The sequence below is a fragment of the Magallana gigas genome, chromosome 7 (genome assembly GCF_963853765.1).
Source record: "Magallana gigas chromosome 7, xbMagGiga1.1, whole genome shotgun sequence".
Lineage (NCBI taxonomy): Eukaryota > Metazoa > Mollusca > Bivalvia > Ostreida > Ostreidae > Magallana > Magallana gigas.
Genome location: NC_088859.1, coordinates 11,523,241 through 11,541,520, shown reverse-complemented (window position 1 = coordinate 11,541,520; position 18,280 = coordinate 11,523,241). Strand labels below are relative to the sequence as shown.

The window sequence follows — 18,280 nt, the reverse complement described above, 5'->3', positions numbered from 1 at the left end:
TACAGATTCCTACAATCAAAAGTTTTCATTTGATGCAGATATTGTATACTAAACAATATACCATTCAATGCAACTTCTACTTCTACATTAACATCCAACTGATGCGAGATTAACACTAACCATTCTGGCCTCAATGAGTGGCCTTGAAGGACACCAGTGAAACATTCCTGTGGAGTCAAACTTCCTTGGCTCCTCCCCAGGGCACACGCTGGTGTCCTGAGATTCCTGTGAGAGCGGGGGTAGGGCTGCCACTGTTGGGGTGGTTGGCCTACAAATCAAACAATTGTGTTAAAAAAGGAGCTAGAGCCAGGCAATCATTAGCCATAGCATTAAGTAATATTACCAAAAACTAAATATCGTTAATGGAAATCTTTGAATGCAAAAATGTGTAAGATGTGCCAAATAAAATATCATGATCAACATGCATCATGTTATGAATATATCTATCTATATTTATGTCTAGTTTAAAGTACATGGAAGGACAAAATTGTTGTTTACTTGTACAAGGAATAACATTCTAAAATAGTATAAAATCTATAAGTGCTATTTATAAATAAATTGATGGAGTGACAAATTAATTCAATGATCGAAATATGTATTTTGATTTTATGGACTGAAGCTAGAAAAAAATTTTGTTTCATTAAGGTTAGGAGGCAATCACTACAATTATTTGTTTTAGAATTGTTAATTTGTTCATTTCTGTCCATGCATCACTGTTAAAACATGTAACGTATCCATGCTTGTTATTGGAAAAAAAACAACCAAATGACTTATTAGTTCGTTAATTGTATCCATGCATCACTGTTAGGAACATATACATGCATGTTACTGAATGATAAAACATGGATTGTTCATATTCAGGTTCACTTTTCATGAACAACACACAACACTGACTATGAACATTAATACTGGAGAAGAGTGGTGTACATAATTAACAAATACTGTGGAATCATTAGATTTCATGGTGGCTCAATTTTTTGTGGAATTTATGGGTACCTCTCATCCACGAATCAACATCCTCAAATAATTTATAAATTATGGTTAGAGAGTCATATTTCCTTCTAGGTATAAGATAATATATGAAATTACTACCCCATGGATCTGTAAGATTTAAGAAATCCACGAAAAATTGCCCCCCACAAATTTTACTGATTTCACAGTATACCACATTATGTGACACATGTCAACTTAAATTTAAAGTGCATCCTAATAATCCATAATTCCTAAACAATGAGAACTACAGCAAGTATATGTAGTTGTCAAACCTATGTTTCTATTTCATGAAATATATCCATGGTAACAAAGGCTTAAAATGCTACTTCTAAAAATCTCAATCATACATGCATCAGTTATAAACTTTGTTTAATTGGGGTATATTCATAGAATTGGCTAGCAAATTGAATAAAATGAAATTACAAGTCATGGGCAATACTTTTCACATGAAGCTACTATATATGATAAAATAGTTTGATTCATTAAATCAGTCTATGTTGCAAAAATAAATCTAACTGGTGGTCTGTCTAGTTTATGTATACTCTATCTAATCCATTTCAATTCAAGTTTTAAAAAGTTCCTATAGAAAAAAAATCTAAATCAATAAAACTTGGTATCAAATTGACCGAGGCCCGAGCCCGAGTCCTAAGTACAAACAGTGACACACATGCAGAACCACAGACAAAGGCTGGTGCCCAAGCTTACTGATTCTCTTTGGATTTGGACAACAAGCTGGCTATGGCCCTGTGGATTAATACAATGCACAAAGAATTAACAAGCGTTTCAGTGGTCTGATGATGTAATTGAACAAAGTTTGTGCTGACTCAAATCGAGGGAAATCCAACACATTCTGTTAGACATTTTAACTACTTGTATTAAAGGATTTGTACATTTTAAAAACAAGTTTGTGACATATGCAGCAACATTTCATGTCCTCATTTAGAAGCTTCTAACTACAGGTTATGTGATCAAGCATCTTCTAAATCTAAGGTTAATATTTATATGTGCACAATGGATTTAACTGCATGAACTTGGATGTCCTGCTTCCTAGGTCATCCAAACTACAACTACCCTGGTACTTGTGTGCATTCCAACATCATTTGTAGTCAACTAGTCATGCAGTATGCCAATCTATTCATTTAAAAATTTTAAAATGATAGTAGCAACAGCCTTCAAATATAATAAAAAGCTACTCTTGCCCTATCCCACACATTTCCTCTTTAATGCAACTCACACCTATGTTAAATAATTGTTCTAAATCCATGCTTTGATCCTTTCTCATGCAAATAAAATATCAGGAATCTATAGTGAAACAGGTAAATCAAAGGTTAAGGTAAAAGATACTAACTAATTAGAGAACTTTTTAAAGCTACATGAGTACTTTAAAATAATATCAATGTCTTTATAAATTTGATCTATTTGCATTAATGAATTATCAGTATTTACATAAAATGGCAAATGTATGAAATTGGTGATACCAAGGCAATCAAAAACTAGATATTTTATCAACAATTAACCTCACACTCTCACACAACAGTAGGAGTAATTACCAATAAACAATCCCATAATGCACCTATCACGGTGCATTTCAACCCAAAACCATGCAGTTTAATTAAAAAGAAACTCCATTACACTAAAAACAATCTTGATAACCAAAACTAATGCATACAAATTACACAATCTTAAACACCGATAAATGAAAACAATTCAAGTTACGAGAGAGATCGGACTGATATGCATTGATTATTTCAATCTATGAATGCACTGGTTTGGACAACTAACATCAGAAATGCGATTAGTAGACTCTCCACAATGGTATTATTTATCCTTGCTCTAACAGCGGGGGAAACGCATGCATTACAAAACCTAATTTACATGGCTAGCCGGGGCCCCCTGAGTGACATATGCTTGGTCAGTTTCTCAGTTTTTCCTAAAGAAAACGATATCCTCTTTTCTCTAGAAAAAAAATTTAGAAAGCAAGAATAAAAATGTTTTTTATATCTGTCTCTTATCATATTCTGTATTTGGCCACTCTCTCTTTCTTTACAATTACTCTTATAAAATAGCATTACATTGTTCCTTAAAATTAATTTGCAAGTACAACTAGCACAACTGTATTTCAACTTAAGGAAACTGAGTATGCTTGGAAACCAAATAACCCCCATTGCGTCGTTCCTGTAAACGTTATTAATAAGTCAAGTAAAAATAACTCTGTAATTAGAAAATGTCAAACGGTAACTTTCGTCAAATGTGTTACAGCAACAATTCATGATACAGTATTTAAAAAAATTCTTAACTTGTATACATTAAAACTTCTGATATAGTAGCACAGAGATTCAGTTTTATCTATATTATTTAAGTTTGCATAAATAATTTCTAAATGTCTATACATAGATATCCATATCCCAAGAGAAATTTCTACACAATAATTTCTAAATATCCTTAATATAAATATTATCAATCGATATCAGACAATGTGACAGAGTTTAATTACCCAGCAGCCAGAGGTACTGGGGCATTAGCCTTATCCTTTGACCCCGAGGTCGGGCGGTCCTTTTTACTCAGCAGTGGGTTGGCAGCTGAAAAGTACAAAATTTTTTTTTTTTAAATGTCAGTCGAATTCTTTAAACAATATTTACAAAATCAAGAAATGTTTTGGTCAGTTACAGCAAGAAACAAAAAACAAAAAAATAAGTTTAAGATTCTTCATTTATGTATATATAAACAGCATAATTTTAATTTTTTCATTAGAAGAAACTGTAAAGTATCTGCTTTTCTGTTAATAGCAGTAATTTATATATCTTCATTTTTTTCTTCAAACTACAAGTACTGTAAATACATTACTAAAGGCATAAATGGCTAGTATGGTTAATAAGTTGTGTATATCTATAAATAGCACAGTAGCTCATTCATTCCATAAAACTCGATCAGAAACCAAAACTAATTACCCATTATAACAGTACCTAGCTGCTTTAGAGTTTAACAACATTTGTACTTGATTCCACTACCATGGTAATGAATTAGTCAGATATCATTAGCAACAGGTGAAAGATTATTTGACCATGTGTACAGGATTATATCATAACCACTCAAAAATCTTTTATTTATCATACACGTTATGAGGTTAAATGAATACTTATTGGTATAAATTTCATGGATTTTTAAAAACAGACAGTTGGGAGGACATATAATTATACGACCTCATCAAGCCAAAATGTTGGCATTTCCTATTTTGATGAACATTTGATTTTGTGGATATTACGAAACCACTATGGATCTGACTATTCTATTCATAAACTGAAATGGTAAAAAAATATTCTATAATACTACATGTCTATGGATTATTAGCAGTAAGACTAAGCAAGTTTAGTGAAATAGTGGATACATGAAGAATCAGATAATGTATTATGCCTACAATAAATAAGTAATCTATAAAACTGAAAATTAATATTAGCCCTAATTCAAACATCTACCGTACATTTCTGTGTGATAATAGCTCTAGAATAGTACTGTACATAAGTACTACAGTATATCTACTATAATCCACCTCCTGTATTAGATTTCTAAGCAATGCACTATAGTACAATAGCATTATCATGAAATAACAGCTGAGAAGTAGATTTAGTTAATTTGCAAATAGCCTCTTTTTTACTTTTGATGGTCAAGCTTTGCAGAACTTTCTCCCATAATTAAGCCATAAGCCAAGTTTCATTAAACTCCTTGCTCCAATAATTACGACCAAAGCTCTAGAGCAGAAGCCACTTCCACCGTGTTAGTCAGGCTGCGCTGAGACAATTCATTAATTTTTGAACTCACTATAACGGTATGAACCGACTTTATGCTTCCATGAATGATTTAGGTTGTACTGCCTAAATCGGCCGGTGGCTAGTAAAAACATGCAACAAATTAGCTGATTCAGAAACAAACATATCCATTCATACATGAACTGATTGCTCAATAATATTGTTAGTAGAGTGATGTAATCTGGTGTACAATATCATTCGCTAAATAAATCATACATCAATGAATTAATCAAAATTTGTACTATATTATAAATATAAGGGCATCATTGACTATTGTTTCGCTTGTTACCTCTTTTCATCACTGAATTTTAATATAACAAGAATGATTTCCAGAATACATGTTTTTGTCCCTCAATTCTACAAATTAACTGTTATTAAAAGTAAGCCAACAAAACCCTGTTCATGCACTGCATGCTTTCTTCTATCTAAACTCAATGCTTTATTGAGTAAACTTTATAAAAACAACATATACATGTATTTGAAAAAGGATATCTCTTCAATTCTTTTCAAATCCCCATCCCTCCACCTCTTTTAGAAAAAAAACTTTAAGTTTTTTCATTAAAAAATTGTAATTTGGATTTCAGCTAATCTCTATGAAAAAATCAAATTGATTAGAAAATAATCAAGCACACTCTCTCCTAAAATAAAGATGAATGCACAAAACACTAAAACTTATATTTGATTGGAAAAAAACTTATTAATAAACTTATTTACAAAATTAACAAGGTCAAACAAGTTCTTTGATTTTAAATTAACAGCCCCCACTCTAAGATCATGTTGCCAACGGAAATATCCATTGGAAGTCAACCAAAAAATAAAAAAAATCAATAAATAAAATGAATTTGTTATCAACTCCAGACACTGTGCCATTTTGTTATATACCAATTCATGCACATATTGCAGGATTATATTTCTCCATGTTCTCACCTAGTTTGTTCCCAAAGCCTAAAATTTAAATATCAGGTTCAGCATTCTTAATCAGGTTGTATACTGAATGACTCGAAGCATGCAGTGTTATGTTATTCATGCTTGCATCACTGAGGATGAAAGACACACATACAGATCCAACCCATTGATATACAGTTGAACTTCGATATCTCGAACAAAGATATTTCGAGTGCAGTGGCTATGTCAAAGTGATTTGTAAGTCCCAACTACCGTACCTATTTTTTAAAGTATTTTACCTTCGATATCTCAAATACTTGCATATCTCGAAGTTTTTAAACAGTCCCATCTAGTTCAAGATAACGAAGTTTGACTGTAATACGCTGTGTGCAGTAAAGCATGTTTTGGGGCTATGTTGTAAGAGAACACACTGTGTCTCAATGTTATTGATTTGTAATTGGGTTAATCTACAACTCAATTCTTTTTTTAATTCTCTTTGTCTTTTTCGAAACTAAGAACTTGCAATTTAAAGATTAATTGAAAATAGTGGAATGTGAGTAGGTTTAAACAAAAAATAATAGGATTCAAATTATAAAATTAGTATAATCATGTATCTAAACCTGATCAATTTTTTAATGTAACATTAATAATATTATCGTAAATAAAATCAATTTCAATGTTATTTAAATCTAAGAAAAATTTTAATTTGCCTATCACAACATCCTTCTAACATCTAATCCCATGTCCTTCAATAATTCTCAAAATGCTATAGAAAAAAAGTCACATATATATAGATATTTGTACAATACACTTTACGAACGTAACATTGAATGAAAAGAAAGAATTGATTAGATGACGATATTCACCTATGACGGCAGTCACTCCCTTCTTAAACTGGGCCACTATCAAGGAAAGCAGAAACAAGGCTAAGAGTTAGTGGACATGCTCAGAATCACCTCAGAGAAAACGTCATGCTGCAATACTCCAAATCATAGACACGGAAACAGCAGGATCAATTGTTATCAGTAATCATCAAAGCAAAGCAGTCATTTACATTCTATTCATTGAGTTCAATATCATCTCATAATATCATCAAGGCATATTTTTGATATAATATTTAAGAAACTTTTATTCATAATCATTTGAGAATAAAACTGTTATTATTCCAGAAATACATGTGTTTTTATATATATTGTAATGGGATAAGTGTATTTATATATAGATATTGCATTGTGATAAGTAATAAGTGAAGAATTAAAAGAACTTACGAGGCCTGCATCGACATTTCTTGATAGCTCTTACATCTGTCGCTTGAGCATGGCAGTTTTTGCAGTAATAAAATGCTCTAAAACCAGAACAGACAATAAATATTAACTAACATTGTCTTTTCTTATAAAGTTTCATGCTTACACCAAAAAAAAAAATTGCTTTTTAATTATGTACTGCTACAATGTTGACGTACTGTGTATCACCTGTATGATCAAAAGAATGAGTTTTTTTTATATTGGATGCAGGGTGATTTTTAACCTAGTGGGGGGTGGTTGCCAAAATCACAATAACTGTGAAAGATTTCACCCATTTTTAATTTACCGTTTAACCTCCTCGGCCGATTCTGCGATGAAGAAACCCTGAGTGGCGTTTTCTATTTTTATCTTGCTTCCGGGATTAATCGCTAGAGTGCTCTCCCTTCCATCCTCCTGCCTCACCTCTATCGCCAATAGCAACAGCTTCAGCTTGGAGAAACACAACCTGTTAAAATCATTCTAAAAGTTATTGACTCCGCAACTTCAAAAGTCTCTCAAGAATAAAGGGATGAGCATTCATCCATTAATTCTGTCATCAGCCTTGAAATGTTTAATTCTCCTGTGATAAAAATCAATAGAAATTCATTTTAGAATTCAACTGGAAGAAAATGCCAACTGCATAATGGATAAGATGTTATTTGATTTTTTTTTTATCCAAACATCCCTTACCAAAGTTCTAGATCTGAAACAAAGGGGAGAAATCAAATGGTGGGTCAACCAGAGTTGGTATCTTTTGATTCAAACCTCAGACAACAGTAGTACTCATGTGAGATGTTCAATGAATGCATTCTGGTATATACCGCTCCACATTTTAAATTCCACTAAAAATTATTCCCATCAAAAGAAAAAAAAAAAAAACAAAACACAAAAGTGATGAAAACTAACTAAAAATTGATGTCCAACATTTTTTTTTCCAAAACAAGATATCTGTGAGCCAATGCTCACTAGTGATACCCCCGCTCTGATGTGAATATGCAAAATAAGCAAAGTCGACATTTAACAGAAAGCTGGTATCCGATTGGTACAGAAATATATCCCACAATATGGCATGCCTAAACAAATAGTGTGTTAAAATTTCAAGCATCTGCGATACATAGCTGCTGAGAAATCTTTGACAAAAATTTGTTTGAAAATTTTGGCTAAAATAAACAAAGTACTCATTTAACAGGAAGTTGACGTCCAATTGGTACAAAAATATATCCCACGATATGGCATGCCTTAACAAACACTGTGTAAAAATTTCAAGCATCTGCGATAAATAGCTGCTGAGAATTCTTTGACGAAAATTTGTTTGAAAATTTTGGCTAAAAATAAACAAAGTCATTATTTAACAGGAAGTTGACGTTCGATTGATACAAAAATATATCCCATAATATGGCATGCCAAAACAAATAGTGTGTTAAAATTTCAAGCATCTGCGATAAATAGTTGCTGAGAAATCTTTGACGGAAATTTGTTTGAAAATTTTGGCTAAAAAAAACCAAAGTACTCATTTAACAGGAAGTTGATGTCCGATTGGTACAAAGATACATCCCATGATATAGCATGCCTATACAAATACTGTGTAAAAATTTCAAGCATCTGCGATAAACAGTTGCTGAGAATTCTTTGACAAAAATTTTTTTGAAAATTTTGGCTAAAAATTAACAAAGTTGTCATTTAACAGGAAGTTGACGTCTGATTGGTACAAAAATATATCCCACGATATGGCATACCTATACAAATATTGTGTAAAAATTTCAAGCATTTTCGATAAATAGTTGCCGAGAAATTTTTGACAAAAATTTGTTTGAAAATTTTGGCCAAAAAAACAATCAAAGTCGTCATTTAACAGGAAGTTGACTTCCGATTGGTACAAAAATACATCCCACGATATGGCATGCCTTAACAAACACTGTGTAAAAATTTCAAGCATCTGCGATAAATAGTTGCTGAGATAAATGCGACATAAATTTTTGTTACGGACGGACAGACAGACAGACACACAAGGGTAAAACAGTATACCCCCTCTCCTTCGGAGCGGGGGTATAACAACAAAAATTAATGAGGAAAATCAAATAATTCCAATGCCATTAAAACCAGCAATTTAAAACAGTTAATTGTTTTATGTGTGTCATCTGGTCTTTTTTAAAATGTATTCTGCAACAATGAAGTTCCAACAAGGGATCAATACATCAGACTTCAACAAAGCGCCACCATCATAGTGACCAAATGGCAGCTACCTCTGTTTAGAGAGAGAGAGAGAGAGACACACACACACACAAACAGAGAGAGAGAGAGAGAGAGAGAGAGAGAGAGAGAGAGAGACTTACTCAGCAGCTTCAGGGAATGTCATGCCATTGAAGGACGAGGACAGGTACTCCGTGTACATCTCCATGGCTGTCCCTCTCATGTAGTCACACTGCCACTGGGGCATGTCTGTGGCCTGTCAACAAACAACGGGGGAGCTGTCTAAGAATTAATACAATAGGGCAAGGTCAAATACAATAACGGACAAATACCTACTGGTGACCTTAAACATTCGATACATGACAAAGTATTTTTATAAATTTCATCCCAATATCCCATTCTACTGAAGAACCTTAGCATTATGAAATAACTTCAAAATATCAAATAATCATTCATGTTCTTCAAAAATACTGGTTCACTTCATATTTTTTTCATTTTTATATTTTGTGATCTCGTCGGAATTTTTAAAGACATTTTGAAAATAACATCTCTATAGTTTCATGCAGAATGTTGTGAAGAGTGGACACAACATTTTCCCAGAAATGGCGTGTGCACTGTTCCTGTAATAGATCTAGAAGACAGATAGCAACCAAGACCTGTACACAGATATCTGGCAGTGTTAGTCTCTACACAGCTGTGATCTTGCCATTCCGAGTCCTACACAGTGGACAAGATATAGCAGCATATTAAGGTTAAATCAGCGTATTACAGCGATAGAAAGAAAAACTATACACAGTAAAGAGATAACACCTGTTGTATTGTTCATGCCTTGCACAGCTTGTATCAGCCCACCTGGTCGTGAAATATAGGTACCAGCAATTCTATATATATAATTATATACATACACCTATGTTCATATTACAGTAGAACATGACTTACAATGTAGATGAGTGAACATGAGCATAACTTACAAAGACTAATGATATAGAGATGATTGTAAACTGTGGTCATTTCTTAAGTACACTATTGTGAATACAAGTCTAATGTTATAGATTGTAATACTGTATTAATACTTATGTTGTGTTTGAAAATATTTGATAAAATACCAGAATCTATAAATTCTTTTGTCTCTTGAAATAGGATTTTCTGAATACATTAAAACACAATATGCCAAACAATTTTGATTTGTTATAAACAAAATTATTTCAAATGTCAGGTAAGTTTAAATAACGCTTTAAGATAGTGACTTCAATGTAAGCATGATGTCATAACAAGCATGTTCACTGTAAATGTATCTTACTGTAACAATCTATTTGAGATACCAGGAAGCAGACAGAGTTTTTAATCTATAGTTTGTTGATACCCTGTAGTGTATTTAGTAATCAGATGCAGTCCTCGATGCTTCAAGAGTTGAGCATGCTCAGTGTAATACAACATGACTTCTTACCGAAAGATAGAGCGATCTCAAGTAACTCTTCTACAGAGGAAAGGATGAAATCAAATTAAAAATTAACAACAATTAAATTAATGAAGAAAGCATGAAACAAAATGAAGCCATGATCTTACAATATCGTCAGAGGGCACAACGATCATTAGGCTGAAGTTTGGACAACAATGACAGTGAAGAATGGTAGATGACATGCTAAGCAGTTTCTGCAGAACTTAAGAATGTAAACGTGCGGAAATATTTCTATGTGACATTTTTACCTCAAAATCAGAGAAATTGCCCTGTGTATAGATGATCATATCTGATTACAGGTTCAGACATTTTCTGTCATTTACTGAATGACAGTAAAGCAGCAAAGAGCATATAGCAGTTGATACATCGCAATGATGATAAAGCCAGCGAAACTGTACAATGGATGACGTGTAACATGTACCTTAGGCTATGATTTTGAAATGATGGAATTTTCTGCTCGATGAGATGAAAAATTTGATATAAACTAAAAAATTAAGCATATCTAAAATGATGAAATACAACATCTCATATAAAAACTGTAAGGAAATGCTTATTGATTTCTTCTTTAATGTTCACAAATGGAGATACTAAATACATGTCTCATTTGCTTTACAGATTCAGGGGTAAACTAGAGTCCTCTACAGGGGCTAGCATTATATATGAACTGCTTCATAATTAACATTATGAACAACTTAATGAACAAGTACTGTGGTGAAATTACAAACAACTTCCTAAACAGGGACAGGGGTGACATTATGAAAAACTTTATGAACAAGTGCTTGGATAAAATAAAGAACAATTTCATGAATGGGTACTCTACCATGGAAAAATCAAGAACAACTTAATGAGTAGGTACTTGGGTACTGTGGTAATAAAAGGAACAATCTTATGAACAAGTACTAGGTAAAGCTATGTTACAACTTCATGAACAGTTACTCGGGTCACACTTTAAACAATTTCATGAACAAGTACTCTACTAGGGTGAAAATCAAGAACCACTTAATGAACAGGTATTTGGGTATTTTGAACGATGATGTTTGTTGACTTACTGGCTTGTCTGAGCGCATGGTGAACAGGTTAGCCATGAGGGTGGAGAAGCCGGGGGCCAGACAGCTCTGAGCAATGAAGCCCAGCTTGAGCTCCGCCACACATACAGCATCATCCCCTCGCTTCCAGTCCCAGCTCGGAATGTTCAGGAGGTACGCCTACAAAGACAACAACAGTTATACTGTACAAGTGTTAAGAGCGACATAGTGTGGTTTCTATAATAAATTGGAGATAGTGTGACATAGTGATCTACTGTAATACACTGGTCATGTTTTGACATGGTGTTATATCTTCTAATGTTTTGACACAGTGTCACACTGTAATACACACACCATAGTGTAAAATAGTATTAAAACTGTAATGTTTTGACACAGTGACATACTGTAAGACATTGATCCCAGTGTGAAATAGTATTAAACTGTCCATTGTTCATAGTGACAGTGTCACCTAAAAAAAATGGTCATGTTCTGACAGTGTTAAACTAATATATTGGTCAAAGTTTTTAACCGTTATGCACTTGCCATAGTGCAAGTCACGGTGTCATGTAATTATAAATAAAAAGAGAATATGTAATCAAACTACGCAGTTAGAAGCTTTAAGGGACAGATTTCTATGTGCATGAATCTTCAGTACTCAGGAGACGTGTGCATTATTCCATGATCAATGTATTTCACATGTTGAATATTTATGACTGGACCTTTATTTCAATCCTGGAATTCTATAATTTTCATTTTCTATATACAGATACAATAGAAAGGTTTACAAGGAGATTCCTATTGTGTAGTCTACAAATATAACCAGACCAGACAACTGGCAAGCCATATTTCACTGACACTCAGTGTAAAAATTATGAATACGAAGTTACCTGCCTGAGACTTTCATCAAATATACAGTGATTAAGGGAGATTTATTGACAAATTAGAGAAGAAATATATTCATAATTTCACAATAACATACTTGTCCACCCACTGAGATCAGAGATGAAATATATCAATAACTTGACTATACAATACTGTGATCAGAGATGAAATACATGTATATCAATAACTTGACTATACAATACTGGGAGTTCTACTGTAATTGAAAAAAATATCTGTCGGGTTCATTTTTTCCCTATTTTTGATTGCTTGTCTGTGCTCACACTGACAACTCTGATTCAAGAACCATCAATCAAGGCGAAATAAGCAAATTTATCATGTTTTTTTTTTATGTTTTAGTAGGATTCCAAATTGATTTTTACATCTTGAAATCTGAACATCATTATCTGTATCCATTTGAATCACAAGAACTGATACGTGAAGGTCTATAGGAATCAGTAACATTGTTTGATGATTAACGCATCAATGGGAAGAGTGGTGGGGCACTTATCCAACTAACGATGGTCGTACTTTGTGGTCAATATCTTTACTGCATGATTTCAAAATGATTGATATCAGATATGAAGGAATTGAATAATTTTGTTAATAAAAAAAATTACATTGTATGTACACAATTAATGATGTAAAACATTTAAGGAATCAATTCAATAGCTACCCAAATAATACAAAAAAAACTTGAACCCAAAGCAGTTTATAAAAAAATGTAAACTGTTAATTCAAACCCATTTTATATAATTACCGATATGAATAAATTAGGTAGCTATTGAAATCATTCCTTATAATTTAATTTTTTGCTATTAATTGTACATTAAAACAGTCATTTGACTTTAAAATGATATTGTACAAACTTCAAACATAACATCAGGTGGATTGGTACATTTTTGAACCTAATTTTGATGTTTACCGTAATCCGGTGAATATAATACGCACTTTTTTCCAACCATTTTTTACCATGAGAAAGGGGTGCGTATTATACATCCCTATAGGATTTGGACATATTTTGTCCCTAGGTGAAGCACAGGATATCGTACTACAGTATTACCTATGCTGTTCACAGACAAGACTGATACCCCGCTGAACATCGTAACATTACTTCATTGCCACATATATATTATTATTTAACCCTTAGGAAATCATTGTTATAGCATGTAATTAAAGAAAATGTATACTTAAAGTCTGTTAATAAATAAACTGTTTTAAAATGGCTTTTAAAAATTAATTTGAACTGTCTATTCTTTATCTCCGTGTACGCCGCCATTACTGCTGTTATTAATAGAATGCAGAATTGGATGGCCACGTGCTCTTTGAAAACAGCTTACACATCATGTGGCTCATTTTTAACCATTTTCATGTAATGCTAATTGATTTATTGCAAATAATTATGAGATTAAATAATTCTATAACCTATTCCTGTAATTGAAGCCATTGTTGTGCTCCCCTACCGCTAACGCTTGACACCTTGGGTATCTCTAACACTCCCCTTAGGCTATAAGTGTACTATACACAACCCAACTATTTGTGCACATATTTTATTATGTTCCAGGCCTTTAATTGATCACTTTGATCGGAATTATTTAAGAATTTAATTAGGTCCGTTATCTTCATACCTGTACACCGTCTGTTTTTCACTACACAATTATATAACGCTTGTTAAAAGAAGTTGATTTTATTTCCGGTAAAATATATAATACTAGGTCTATTAAAAACATGATTATGAAATAAAGATATTACCGCGATATATTAGTTATAATTAATCAGTATCTAAAAAAATATTGTGTTTTTCTTATTTCCGGTAGCGTATTACAAGCGTGCATACAAAGTATAACTGCTTTGTTGATACTCAAGATTACCGTTTGGTCAGTTTTTTTGATGCGTATTATACATCCCAACAAGCTTTTTTTCACCACTTTCAGACCCAAAGTGGGGGGTGCGTATTGTACACTACTGCGTATTATATTCACCGGATTACGGTATGCCAAATGATACAGATGAGAGATATAATATTGATATAGTATTGTCTACAAACCCTGCATTGGATTTCAACTCAAGACTCAAGTCAAACAAATATGGGGCTTAACCAAGTTAATTGGGGTTGGTGTCCAAATCAAAAGAAAGCACAAGTTAATCAATATAAAGTTCCAAACCCTCACAATCTTATTATTACAACAAAATGGCTGCTTAAGAGAGGTCAGCTGAGTTTCTGCCATGTTAATTTCCCATGAGAGAGACTTGCGACATATTCACTCTGTTCCCATTTATTTCATGGCTCAGTGTGTAAGATCTCGCATTAACCTGAATGACTCGCAGCTCAGTCTTAGATTGTAAACTAAGTGGTATCCACTACACCGCCTAGAAAAGCATTCATTCAACCATACCCCAGTCATTTGTTGAATTGATTTTCCAAGAGCTCAGTAATGGTTGATAAAATGATTTTCCTTGGTAACAGCTGGGAAATAAATTTGATTTCTCTCAAGACATAGAAAAGAAAATCATCTGGCTTATGAGACTCCTGATATGATAGAATGCATAATTTTTTTTTTACTTTTTTAGATTTTACGGGATCATTTATTGCAAATCCCATCCCCTGCCTGAGTAATATTGTGCCATACAAACTGTGTTCCTGTGAGATCTGATGCTTTAATCACCTTATTATGGTACTGCATCAGTTGTACGATAACTTTAATCTCAGCGTGGAAGTTTTTAATTGAGATGACTCGCATGATATTGGCTGCATCTTCCTGATCCGGATCCTCACAATACTTATTGGCCAACACCAGACAAGCATCAGCTGTCTCTATCTACAAAACACACAGAAGACTTTATAGCAGTGTTAGTATAGTTTTATGACAAACCATCCCATTAACCATGAAAAATTCCTCTCATTCTTTATTCATCAGTTCTCTTCTCCAAATTCAATATTTCAATCAATGATCAGGCTATAACTGGCCTTTACTTATACGTTGTATTTGAATTCCAATTTCTACAAGTATGTTTAGCTTAACACCGTATTTTATGACTGTCATGTATAATTATTTAAACAAGCAGGAAGGCAGAATGTGCCTTGACCAAAGCAATATGTTCATTTTCATGTAATATAAATTTTGTCAATGGACTACTGGTACTATTTTGTTGTCGGACAAACAGTTAACACTTAATTGTCTTTCAAAATTGAATGATTCTATTGTTGTATAGCTAACAGGCCATTCATGTATTTGGACCATATTGATTTCAATCAGAAATCTATTATAATTTCTATATAAACATGCTGATTTTGTATGATCACAATGACATATGCTACCTAACATAGTGCTGGGAAAAGTCAATAAAAAGCAACTTATTCCATATCAGCCTACTGAATAATCATTGTCCTAAAAGTTTTATTATTCACTTCACAATGAGGGAGATTGAAGCTAGAGACAATTGATTTTTTTTTTAAACATGGATATTTACAATGATACAAATTCAATTAATGATAAGGGAATAATTTTATTGTACATCTACCCACATGGATGTTATATTTGTTCAGTTTAAACCTTCAAACAATACTGATATCTCTGACTCTTTCTGAGAGTTGTTGGAATTTGAAGCCAGTACATTCTGAGTAAGTGAGGATGTTCCGTTTTAAACTTAACATTGCTAAATATCTTTGACTCATTTTGTGGGTTGAACTACAGTCTGAGTGAGCTTTCTCCCTTGTACCTTCACTCGAGCCAAATCATTGGCATCCATGACGGTCCCATGGAAAAACTCCACCTGCGTAAAATGTCTCTTCAGCAAGCCTTCTAACTCAAGGTCTGGTAGAATTCTGCAAAGAGTAGAACCTAGATCAATACATGTATCAGTTTGTCGTTAAATCATCGGATACATGTTCGCTATCACATCAACCCATCTCTTGCTGTGGGTCTACAGCTTAAATAATCAGGGTTCTGGCGGTTTGTAAAAGCATGGCTAGGATTTCATTTCAAGGATCTCCAAAGTTTTTATTGGATTGGTGAAGATTAAAACATAGATGGATTAGTTTCCTTATTCAGTAAAAACAAATTCAATAAAACTGTATTACAAAAAAGAAATGGCCATTAACATGGGAACGAACCTTCAGAAACCAATGATTAAAAAACGAAATAACTTCTCTGAGTGTTATTTCAATCATAATATGTGAAAAGGAAAAAAAGTTAATCATAATCAAATAAGACTTTGGAAGCCTTTGGAATATTATTCCAGTGTTCTCTAGGGGAGTTAGTGCTACCACATTGATTTCTTGAACAAAACAATACATGAATTCTTTGAACCAAAGGCAATTTCTTTTAGGCTATCGATTTAAGTGGATAGTTAGCATTAGATTCTCTCACTGCTCATTACTTCAATTTAATTAAAATAACATTCTATTATGAAAGACAGGTAAAAAGATGGCACAGCCTATACACTTCCTTTCTATAAGATACAATGTGATAAGATATATACTGTACATATTCAGGAATAAATACCAGTTGAACCATTTGTAGATGGCAAGTATACAGTCACTAACCACTAAAACTAATAGTATACTTGTGGATGGCAACACTCTTTCTGTGTCCAGATTAATTTTATAACATATCCAAAAGAATGTGACCACTCCTGAGCTTACTTGTGGATAAAGACAATTTCCACATCCACATCTTCTCGATCTTTGTGGAGAAAATCCTTCAGGAAATTGGAAACTGAGTCAAACGTGATGTGGCCACAAACAACAATATGTCTGAAAGAAGAAAAGCAAGATCCATAATCCCACACCAAGTTATCATCTATGCTGATCAAACTTTCAATATCATTTTTTTGCTGATGTTTCTTAACTAAAACTGTTATAAATTCATATCTATTTGAATGGCAGTATAAGTTTAATATATCATGTATGCATTAAGCCAAGGACAGGACAATCTAAAACTTGTGTCTCATTCTTTCAACATTAGATTCAATGAAAATATGTTCAATTTAGTATCAAGAAATATATTGTGTACATTAATATAATTATTATTTATATAAATATATCATATATCATTGTCTTGGAACGTCTCGACTGAAAGAAAATATGGCAATAAAACTGATTGGAGGACCTACTTTTTACCCCTTTCTTTCTTGTAGCAACCTCCATACTTTTGTCTACGACCCAGAATATCTGAAATTTCAGGGATCCATGATGCAAACATACCCTGTGAAAAAGAGATCCATTTTTATTTTTAGTAAAATATACTTTAAAACAAAGAAAAATTATAAATGAATTTTATCAATTTTTTTGCTTTTCATTAATCTAAATCATTGAAAGCTATATTTAAGATGACCACAACAAAAAATCATTCAAATTTATCAATTCCAAAAAAAATTAACAAGACAAAATTGAAATCATAAATATTTCCAAAATATTTCCAATTTATAAAGTAGGGCATATTTTAGAAAAAAAAGTCTTGTTTCTATGTACAAAAGTACAAATAACAATAGAAAATTAAAACAGAAATACTTTAGAACTCCTTTTTTTTAATGAAAAAAAATTATATTTAACATTCATTTTGATTGTTGTCATGTAAATTCCGTTAAAAGTGGGTCAACATTGACAGGTGTGGGATGTCTGCCACCTGAACAGATGAAAGCAAACCCACTGCAAGTAGATGCCAAAGGTAGATTATTGGCCATTACACAATAGATAAATAAACAGCCGAGAGTCCTATTCTGTAGTTTGTGAAGTTTGAAATAATTAAGGCTGCATGCAAA

The 18,280-nt window shown here is 32.8% G+C and overlaps 1 protein-coding gene across 14 annotated transcripts in view; it reads right to left on the bottom strand.

The window, feature by feature from the left end:
- LOC105338529 (calcium-activated potassium channel slo-1) overlaps positions 1-18,280 on the bottom strand; it is a 44,016-nt gene that overhangs the window by 9,613 nt on the left and 16,123 nt on the right. For 4 of the 14 annotated variants that reach the window (XR_010708098.1, XM_066067778.1, XM_066067781.1 and 1 more), the window contains exons 7-22: positions 17,633-17,724; positions 17,163-17,273; positions 16,238-16,343; positions 15,184-15,336; positions 11,663-11,818; positions 10,602-10,631; positions 9,298-9,410; positions 7,272-7,430; positions 6,950-7,026; positions 6,548-6,583; positions 5,724-5,741; positions 4,810-4,878; positions 3,488-3,572; positions 2,869-2,949; positions 1,699-1,737; positions 121-268 (exon numbers count right to left, since the gene is read on the bottom strand). Coding sequence is in view for 13 of the 14 variants with exons in the window: in XM_066067778.1 (XP_065923850.1) it covers positions 121-268; positions 1,699-1,737; positions 2,869-2,949; positions 3,488-3,572; positions 4,810-4,878; positions 5,724-5,741; positions 6,548-6,583; positions 6,950-7,026; positions 7,272-7,430; positions 9,298-9,410; positions 10,602-10,631; positions 11,663-11,818; positions 15,184-15,336; positions 16,238-16,343; positions 17,163-17,273; positions 17,633-17,724 (1,473 nt within the window). In the remaining variant the exon portion in view is untranslated. Of the gene's footprint in view, positions 1-120; positions 269-1,698; positions 1,738-2,868; positions 2,950-3,487; positions 3,573-4,809; positions 4,879-5,723; positions 5,742-6,547; positions 6,584-6,949; positions 7,027-7,271; positions 7,431-9,297; positions 9,411-10,601; positions 10,632-10,861; positions 10,883-11,662; positions 11,819-15,183; positions 15,337-16,237; positions 16,344-17,162; positions 17,274-17,632; positions 17,725-18,280 lie in introns of all 14 variants that reach the window. The other 10 variants (XM_066067776.1, XM_066067777.1, XM_066067779.1 and 7 more) reach the window with 10 other exon arrangements.